This window comes from Blennius ocellaris (genome assembly GCF_963422515.1).
Source record: "Blennius ocellaris genome assembly, chromosome: 4".
Classification (NCBI taxonomy): Eukaryota; Metazoa; Chordata; class Actinopteri; order Blenniiformes; family Blenniidae; genus Blennius; species Blennius ocellaris.
Window position 1 is genome coordinate 4,478,801 of NC_137653.1, and position 9,825 is coordinate 4,488,625.

The following is a 9,825-nucleotide window of genomic DNA, read 5'->3' on the forward strand; positions in this document are numbered from 1 at the left end:
ATAACTATCATATATATGTATTCCTATAGCCCATATATATGTATTCCTACATGCAAGCAAACATAAAAATGTTTAAAAGTGTCCAGAAAAAGATACTCCTCTCAATAACTACTTATTGCTAAGCATAGCATGTTCAATTGACATTTCAGACAAGTGTACAAATGTTGAATTTTAATAAAAGAAATTATTTTTCTGTTGAAATAAAAAAATGTATTCGCTAAAACTGCAAACAAATGGTTTTAAAATTCATCTATATTGTGAGTGTATAGTCTCAACGTGTGATTTTAAATGTAACAAATCAGACCACACGTTTCAAATGTTACCTAAGAATGGGTATACATACTTGGAATATATACTCTATTTACGTCATTTTCCACCTTCAAGAAGAACAATCATACATTTATGTTTCTCTAGCAAAATCAAACAGAAGTAAATAGAGACAATATAAGCTCATTAGATTAATTGGGACTGTTATAAGACATTTATTCTGCAGCAGGTCACCGATTAATGTCTATTTTTAGTTACCTGCTGCATTTAGGATACAATAACTTTATGCTTACATTGTAAATCCAAATTCCAGCCTTTTAACAGAGAAAATGTAAAAGCTATTAAACTATTACATGATTGAAAGCAGTTATGACAAATGCAAAGCGGAAAATAAATACTGATATAAAGAAAAAAACAGCAAGACACAAACATTTACTGAAAATATAAAAATGAAGCTTACACATTGTTAAACATAGAGAACATATTAAGATGAATAAAGGACATTTATTGCTCCCGAAATATAAGTAGCAGATGAAGTCATATACAGAAAAGAAACACAGGAAGAGCAAACATTTCCACAATCTTCTGATCGTTCCTTTTTTCCATGTGTTAAATCAGTAACCCGGGTGCTTTGCTGTCACTGAAGTGATTTTATTTTGCCGTCTTGCCACTTAAGTGAAGTGTTTTTTGTTTTTTTTCCCCCTCCACTAATACTTTATATACACACTTCAGACAGTGGGCACAAGGCATCTGGCATGCAGATGTCACTGCTGCCTGGGGGCCATGCGATGACAGCCGCTGGCAATGGCTTCATGATGAAACCAAGTACCACCACATGTCCCGTTTCCAAGCACTGCAGATAGGGAGGAAGCCTGAGGCCACGCTCACACATAATTAAAGGATTCATAAACTGTCTTGATGAGGAGGGGTGGGAAGTGTTACTCTCATCTCTAATAACCCGTTGCCTCGCCCCGACAGTGCACGTCTTTAGTTTAAAAAAAACACACACAAAAAAATGTATCTGAAAGTTAAAGTTTGGTCTTTGCGAAGCTGGCGGACATCCTGGGCACGTGGTTGGACTGAGGTCGAGGCCTGGAAGGACGATGTTTTCCTGTGTCCCAGTGCTTTCGGCTGTTTGTGCGCAGAGCTTTGCTGACTCACTTCACTGTGTCATCAGTTTCTCTCTCTTTCTGTTTTTTTTGTCCCCCCCCCCCCCCCCCCCCCCCCCCCCTCTTCTCTCTGCTCTTTCTATGCAGAGTGTTTGAGGGGAAATTTGGGAGCATGAGCGGCCCACGTGAGCCAACAGAGGGAGGGAAAAGGAACAAAAAAAAAAAAATGGCTCCTCTTCCTTCGCACACCGAGTTTCCCTTTTGACCTCCGAACATTACGTCAGCGGGAGTCCAGGATGGTCAGGAAGTGGGAAACAATGGCAGGGGAACTGGATACACACCCTGCCACCTCAACCTTGTGTCCCGTAACACTTTTATGAATTGCGCTGAATTTGGGTGTCCCTGCTGGATGGTAAACTTGTAATGAGAGAACAGTCCAAAAGTCAAAAAAAAAAATACTAAAAGAAACATTACTGTGTTATGAAACCCTACAATAAACACATCCATCCCATTTGACACTGTGTTTTTCAATCACAGCCCAGGGTGACTCTGAAGTATGAGTGAAGTAGTGTTTCAGTCGATTAAAAACACATTTATTGACTTCCTTGGCAGAAATTAGATCAACACGGTCATGCAAATGACCGAGGCAGCTTTTCCAGGTCAATTACGTGACAATATTTACAAATGTTTGAATTTAAGCCTTCAACTTGTTAAATAATGTTGACAAACCCGGTGAACACGGATTTGTGATTTCAGTAAACACCGGATCCATATATACCACAAGTGAAAGGCTTGAAGCGTAAAAGCAGCACTGATTAGAGCCAGAGATCAACTAAAAAAAAAAAAAATTATCTTTGCACGTGCTGAAGAAAACCATGAAAACTGACTTTATGGATGAAATTATTTCATTTGGAAAATCCTTCTTTTGTGCGAAGTCAGTGGTTTGAACCTCGGGGTCCTGAAGACCTAATTCCGTGGAACCTTAGGTCTCCAGACGTCTCAAGACGTGCAGGTCAGGGAGGACGATACAGTCCCGCGTCTACATCGACATGGTTTACACTTGAACTCCTTTACAGACGATTCTTCCAAGAGACTCTTATTCATGGTTTGTGTTTGCGAGCAACCAAAAGAGAAGGAAGAAGAGTACATGTCCATGTCTTATCGCTGTTATTCGACACGCTTCATTCACTCGCTCACAGCTAATCAGTTTGTCCAAGTGAAAGTGTTCCACTTGTCCCGAGGCGCTCTTGAAATTGTACACGTTCAGATATCTGTTCAGAGCAGGGCAGGACGTACCAGGATCCAACATACCGGCAGCCTGTGCATGACTCTGCTAATCTCCAGCGTCTCGTCTTCTCAATGAGACAAACATTCAAAGTGGCCTCTTTTTTTGTTTCCCAATCCTGTGAGTGACCGTGTAATCATACATTTTTAGTAAATTCTCTTGGTACCACCCTGTCTGGTGTGTAGATTAACTGAAAGGCCAGTTCTTCTGAAGAAAAAAAACAAACCTCACTGAGGTCACGTTGACCTTTTTTTCAACACGCAGAGGAAAATTTCCCAAGTTTCAACATTCATAGGAATTTAAAATAACCCTTTTGTTCGGGTTTGTTGGATTTATCTTTTGTTATTTTAGCAGAAACTACAGTAATAATGATATATCCGAGTAACTATCCACCCACAAATCCACTCCACCAAAGTTATTGTAGTGAAGTCTAATGGAGCAGATTTTCATTCCCACCTGCGGGAAAGTTAGAATAATCTGAGCCCGTATGAGTTGACACCTTAAAGTGGGGAGATCGTTAAAAATTGATAAGCACTTTAATTTTCCTCAGTATTAATTGTAATTTTTCAGGCCGGGGCTATGTGGTAGGGCATAAGATTAATGTGCAACACTAAAAAATGTCACATAATCCACCTGTGAATCCCAATAACACATATTTAAAGCGATTACAGTTTGTCAAATGACTCCAAGTCAGCATTAATAATTCTCTTCTGCTTAAAATTAAATCAAGTTTCAGTTCTCTTCTTCTAATCGTTTATAATCACTGCCTCTGTCCACATGGTGGGAATTTTCCCATTAGAAGACATTACAGAGCTGCACTGACTCACGACGCACGTATGTTTTTTTTTATTTATTTTTTTAATGATTTTACAAGAAAGGGCTCATCCTTTTAATACCGGCTGGACGCAACATGAAAGACCAGTGGAGAGGAAACACATCAAAGCAACTGACCTCTGGCCCAAAAAAACGCACCCAAACCACATTCCTCACAATTACAGACACCAGAGAGCGCCTGCAGAGGAAGGCCCTGCCCATTTATTGTGGGGATTTGTCATCTGCACACAAGAAAATATGTTTACATAGCTATTAAAGTTTGATCCCGTGCCAGCTGCCTCCAGCTCACCGCCTTTCAGATTTCGGCTTCGGAGAACATTGAATTTAATCTCACAGCACTTGAGGGACCGTGCTAAATTATCCACAACAGGAGAGGAGTGGACATGTACACTAATTTGAAGAGCCACATAAATAAATAAAGGGAAACACAAAGCAAAGTGGCGTGGTTAACAGTCGGCGCAGGAGCAGCTTTTTACTGCCACCTAGAGGGGGCAAAGCTCACGCATGGGAAAAGCTGTTAAAACTTAACCTTGACAGTTTTTTCTGTCCCCTGCACAAGCAGAAGCAAGGGAAGAGAAATACGGGTTGAACGGCTATTTGATTTGAACTCGGGACAATGAGGAAAAGCTGAAAATAGGAAACAATCTGAAGACGTCGGGGTTACGATTCCAGCGAATGAGCTCGTGAGTCACATGCAGCCTCGACTTGTGTTTGAATTCCTGGCTGACAACACGGTGACATCTCGACCAAATCTCCACGAATCGGCATCAGTCGTAATCCATACACCCTCCATCAGGGAACGGCAACACGGAGGCCTACAAAATCTCCAGCAAAGGTCCAAATTGTGAGATTTTTTTTAATATCGTTTGACAAATTGAGCTACTGATTTTACGTAAAACGCAAAATAAACAGCTGTAAATTAAGCTCGTTTAATACACATGTGCAGATTTGGCAAAAATGACATTGTTAGAATATTTGAGTTTAATTCATATTATAACAGATTGCATGTTAGGCAATGTTTCCAAAAAATATTAAAATGTAATATATGTCACAACAACTTCTCCTTCTGCACAAAAACAATATAAGTTGATTTGGGGAATAAATATGAAGGTCCATATAACTTGGCACGAAGGCTGGAAACAAAAAATTCACAGCGCTCCATCCAAAGGTAATAAAATACAGCGGTGAAACGTTTGACAGTTTATTGTACTCGACACAAGATGTTTCCTTCTTTAAGTCCATTGTCGGGCTTCAAGTTTCCACATCACTCTCACGTAACCCGTGTATGGGATCATGTTTGGCTTCCAGACAAGTTAAGTCACTAAATCCTACTTGAAGATCCACTTCTTAGACTGAGATTTAAAAGGAGAGCAGATAAACCCCTCTGCTTCATCCGTCTAGTGTCAAACACTGCAAACATATCGGTCCGCACTGTGAGGCAGGGCTGGGTGAAAAATGCTGCGGTGGATTATTAAAATGAGTCCCCCCGGGGCTCAGACACACATGAAACGGTCACTTACATGGAAATGAGGGGAAATGTACGGTTTAGCTGTTTGTGAAAACAGGCCAAGTCGGCGGGGAAAGTTTGTAAAAAGCAGCAGCTGAGTGAACTGATCAAGTCAACGACGTGCACACTGGGACAAAGTGAGAAAAGGCTCATGATAGAACAGGAAACGCTGCATCTCTTCACAGGATGACACCGGCGTAGCATCCAAACAGAGAAATAAACAAAGCTCATTATTCAGGAGAGGACAGAGTTAGAAAAAAGAAATGGAATTGATTTAATCTGGCTGGATAGAAAGAAGATAAATATAGAAAACACGCCCCGTCATGTTGAATGGATTTCTATTTTTGAAACAGAGAAAGTCTTCGCCTATTATCAATGACATTTCTCTTTTATGAACTTTATCCTTCAGCTGTTTTTTTTTTTTTTTTTAAAGAAAAAAAGAAAAAGGAATCAACACATTAAAAGGAGTGTGGACTCATGTTTCAGGTCAGTGAAGCATTTATTCAAGTATTTCCAACTAAGAAATCTGCAATTATTTACAGTACAATATGTTCACTAGTGCAGGTCTGAGCTCCAGTAACTGAGACAGACTCCGACGTGACGATACAGAACATGACCGGTATGTACAGGACGTTTCACGATCCTTCAGCTCTCCCACCCCCGCCACTGCGTCCCGCTTTCACACATTCACCCGAACACAGCTAAACACGAATACACGGACGACGACGACACACAAGAGTCTAAACGCTCTACGACTCAAAGAAGGCATGAACCATTGAAGCCTTTTCACATCAAAGATGTTTCGTTGGGTTTTTGTTGTTTTTTTTTCCTTCCCTGCAAAAGACTCACAAGAGAAAAAAAAAATACGACTTCGGTCTGATGTACTCTCGAAGACTTTGGGGGGTGGAAACAACCTGGGCCGTCATCGCTCTTCGTGAACGTCAAAATATGGATTGAAGTGAAGAGGACGCTCGTCTGAGCGAAGCTGAAGTTTATCATGTTGAATTGACTGCTCCAGTCTTTTCTTTTCTTTTTTTCCTCTCTCTCTCTCGTCAGACTCCAGGTCCAGGCTCCACCGCAGCGTTCTGGACTTGAACAGAGTCACTGCTCCCTGAAGAGCGCTCGTGGTTTTTCGTTCTTTCTTTTTATCTAAGTGCATGAGTCCCGTGCAACTTTTCACACCTCACAGAGGACGATGGGGAAATCTACATGAATGCAAGGGTGGTCCAGTTTCACGATGCCCTGAAAACACAAGGAAGGAAGGAGGGAAGGAAGGAACCGTGTTGGGTTGGACTCTCAGGTCTGATACAAACACTCCCGGCGCTTCTTTAAGCTCACCTGTGGTATCAGATTCTTCTGGATTCTCTTTAACTTGGACTTTTTTCTGCCGTTTTTCGTCACCACCGTCTCTTCATAGAACTCGTGAGCAAGATCTCCATCCTCGTCGTAGTACAAGGAGCTGTCGAGACAGCAGGCGGGCAAACATTTCAGACTGCGGGTCAGGAAGTCCAGCTTTCAAGAACATGTTCTCATTTACCAACATCTTCACACATCATTATCTTTGTAAAGGTATGAATTACGCTGAATTCAACTTCTAATGGTTTTCCAACATCAAGATGGATTCCCGTACCTGGAACGATGCCCCAGAAGTGAAGAAAGTCTGTCCTCTCTCTCCCTGGCTTGTTTCAGTTTTTAAAAAGTGTGTTGCTCCAACCAGCCAATCAGAAATCAAACCCTATATAGTGTCATCGGGGGCTTAGCCAATCCCAAGCCAGGTAGGCTCCTCCCACAGAGCAGCTCTGCTCTGGCACATGGCACCACAAGAAGAAGTACTTCCTCCTCTTCCCAAGAAGGGCATGTGTGGGGGCGGAGCCAGTCCAGCTCTCACAGACACAGCAGATTCTGAACGCAGCTCCTATGATCCAATATTCTTTGAAAATCAAAGAAAAGCTGGATTTGGAGCAAATACATTTGAATACAACATTTTTGACCCAAGGGAAACCCATGTGAAAATATTTAAAAACTGTATAGTATGAATCCTTTAAGGCTACTTTCACAAGGAACAAAATGTAAATTTGACACATTGTCGTGAATACGATTTACAGTCAAACCTAATTCCGCTGTCCAAGACAACATGTTCTTACAGTTCACTGAATGTCATGTTTCACTCCACTATTTCACGTGGTCACGACTTTAAAAAAAAAAAAAAAAAAGCTCAGAAGAAAAAGGTTTCAACTGACAAACGTTGAGGTAGTTTGATGCATGGCCTGATGGGCCACAGGAGACTTTCTGGCTCCAAGTACTTGCGGCAGCTTCCACACCACAGTGCAACTGGATATTTTGGAGCGCAAAGTGTGAGTGCCATGGTCACAACTACCACACAGCAAGCCACCGGGTCACAACCTACGAACTGCACGTGTGAAAGGTCTCGGTTATTCACAATAACGGCCTTGTTTATCATGTCACGCATGCCTCACTTTGCTGGAGTGGAGCTAATGGGTTCATGTGATCTGCTTCTGAAGTTCAGGATAATCTGATCACTTCGACATGAATAGATCCATTTCCTCAGCAGGAGCTTATAAAAATTAAATGGCACAGAGAGGACAGCAGGAAAGACTGTGAAAGCACAATACTCCTGTCACGTTGAGATGGGATTGCTAGAAGTTACAGAATGACTGTTGAATATTAAATCTTGAGTTTATTTGAGAGTGCGAGTGGATCCAGCTGTCCGAAACACAAACACAGTGTGAAGTAAGTGGTCCAATTATTTACTAGGAATAATAGAAAATAACAATACTGTTTTTTTAGTGGAGCAGATTCTTTTCCACGGCAGTTTATTAAATTGTAACTGGTGTATTGTCGTGAGCATTCTGCCATCAGATTCTTATCAAAAAAATGGGCAAACAAAGTCCAATTATGTTGTAATTACCTCCTCCTGGTAAAAACAAATGGTGTTGCATTCCTGGAACCCTTGAGACGAGCCAAAGACTGCCCGTTCCCATCGCTTCCCGAATCGCTTCCGCCGCCGCTGCCTGAGAAAGGCCAGACACCTTTGGCTTTGGACCCGCTTCCTCCCATTCTCCTCAGAGATAAGGCATCGTCTCTTAATTGGAGCGTTCGGTCTGTCTGCTTGGGGGCCAGATGCTCTCAATCGCTTCGTGACGCCAAGTCCTAAAAAAAGAAAGCGTACAAAAGAATGAACACTGCCTGGAGGTGGTTTGGTTTCTTCTGACCTCAAACGGTGAAGAAATAGTTGGTTTTTTCCGTCACTGACGATCGATACAATTTCAAGATTCCTTTCAAGTCGAGGAACTGCTCTATCTTTTCCGACAGCATTTTATGGTTGGCCTTTGTAATTCAGCTTGTTTATTCCCATCTGTGTGGACAGTTATTTTTGAAAAGTAACTAAATGGGCACAAATTGACAAACTTTTGAAAAATAACAAAAGCAAACAAAACAAAGTGCGTAAAATCTAAATCAGAATAACATCAGGACACAACATTTGATTAGAATAGAATAGAATAGATCAAATTGGTGAAACAATTCTGTCAACATGAAGAGATGAGCAGAATGTAAAATGTTAGACATGTTAGAGGAACTTCACTCCAGTTACAACGCTCACTTTACTAAACTCTTAAGCTTCAACTGTAAAACTGTTCATCCAAGAGTAAACAGCCAGGTAAGGTTACACAAACTAATATCTGAAACAGATCCTAGTTTACCTGCGATCACCTGCAAACCTCCAAGACATAGCTGGGTCTCTCATTAACTGATAGTATGATGCAGTAGCTTCGATCAATGACCACAGCTGGCGTGTCATGGGGATGCACAAGTCTGTCAACTGCCAGCACAACATCTTGCACCGATTGAGACATTTATCTCGAATGACTGGAGCCACTGCGTCGCGTTTGACATCGTTATGATAAACTGTGCTAGCTGCACGTCAGGCTAAACCGCCTGGGCCAACACACACACACATACACACACACACTAACTGTGTCCGCGGGCAGTCCCACTCACAACGCGGGGTACGTCTCTGCGGTCTTCCACGAACGCGGCCGCGGTTTCAAAATTCGCCACGTTTTTCGCTCTAAGATGAGCCCAAGAGGTGAATGCTATGCTTACATGCGGCTAACGATCACCGGGCTAACGGAACCTGCTCGAGGTGAGTTAGCTTGTTAGCTTCGCCACACTGACGCAGGAGCGAGTCGGGAGTTTCCTGCAAGACACGCGCAAGCAAACTTCTTCCCGACACAGTCCGGGGGGTCTGACGCGACCAGGGGGTCGGTTCGGCCGCCTACCTGGTCACCATCTGCCGTCAAATCGACACCACGAAACATAACTTTGCGGCTAGCGGCAGCTGCGGTAAGCGGAGCGCGAGCCGTTTTCAGCTCTCGTGACGCGGCAGCAATCAGCTGATCGCGAGCGTCTGGGTGTAAACACGTCAAAATAAAATGATTTGAGCGGATCAAAATCAGCGACAGACGCATTGAAAGTGCGTGAAATGTGTGAAATGAATTTAGATGATTCATTTTAAAATGTGAACTCGGGACAATCATACTCGGAAAAAAACCTCTCAAAGCAGGAATTAATCATTATCTTCTATTAATATCTTAATTTCAGAGAGGAAATGACTTCTTGATTGTAACATGTTAGTATTTCTTAATTCTTATAAGGCTATTACCAGACTGCACGTGTTTGTTTCGGCTGCATCATGGCACTAATTACCAATTTTCTAAATTTCTCAAGTCTAACAAAACAACAAAAATAATTAAAAAAACCAACAATAATGCGTATATTTTGTTATAGTTTTAAAGTATATG

The 9,825-nt window shown here is 41.9% G+C and overlaps 1 protein-coding gene across 2 annotated transcripts; it reads right to left on the reverse strand.

Annotated features, from left to right (window-relative positions):
• Window positions 1-5,498: 5,498 nt before the first annotated feature.
• tusc2a (tumor suppressor 2, mitochondrial calcium regulator a) lies at window positions 5,499-9,726 on the reverse strand. Of its 2 annotated transcripts, none has more exons than XM_080495245.1 (4): window positions 9,304-9,726; window positions 7,932-8,173; window positions 6,341-6,461; window positions 5,499-6,244 (listed from the first exon to the last, which is right to left on the reverse strand). In XM_080495245.1, the coding sequence occupies exons 2-4, from the start codon at window positions 8,078-8,080 to the stop codon at window positions 6,179-6,181; spliced, it is 336 nt and encodes a 111-aa protein (XP_080351371.1). In that variant the 5' UTR covers window positions 8,081-8,173; window positions 9,304-9,726; the 3' UTR covers window positions 5,499-6,178. The 2 variants fall into 2 exon arrangements, with proteins under 2 accessions (XP_080351371.1, XP_080351372.1); XM_080495246.1 differs by having other exon boundaries at window positions 9,128-9,726.
• Between the last annotated feature and the right edge of the window lie 99 nt (window positions 9,727-9,825).

Bases quoted from the DNA above. Each gene is read 5' to 3' on its own strand.
- tusc2a (XM_080495245.1), bottom strand. From the start codon at position 8,080: ATGGGAGGAAGCGGGTCCAAAGCCAAAGGTGTCTGGCCTTTCTCAGGC. The intron at 6,462-7,931 runs GTAATTACAACA...CTGTCTCGACAG, and splicing joins TTTGTTTTTACCAGGAGGAG to CTCCTTGTACTACGACGAGG. The intron at 6,245-6,340 runs GTGAGCTTAAAG...TTGTGTTTTCAG, and splicing joins AGAAGAATCTGATACCACAG to GGCATCGTGAAACTGGACCA.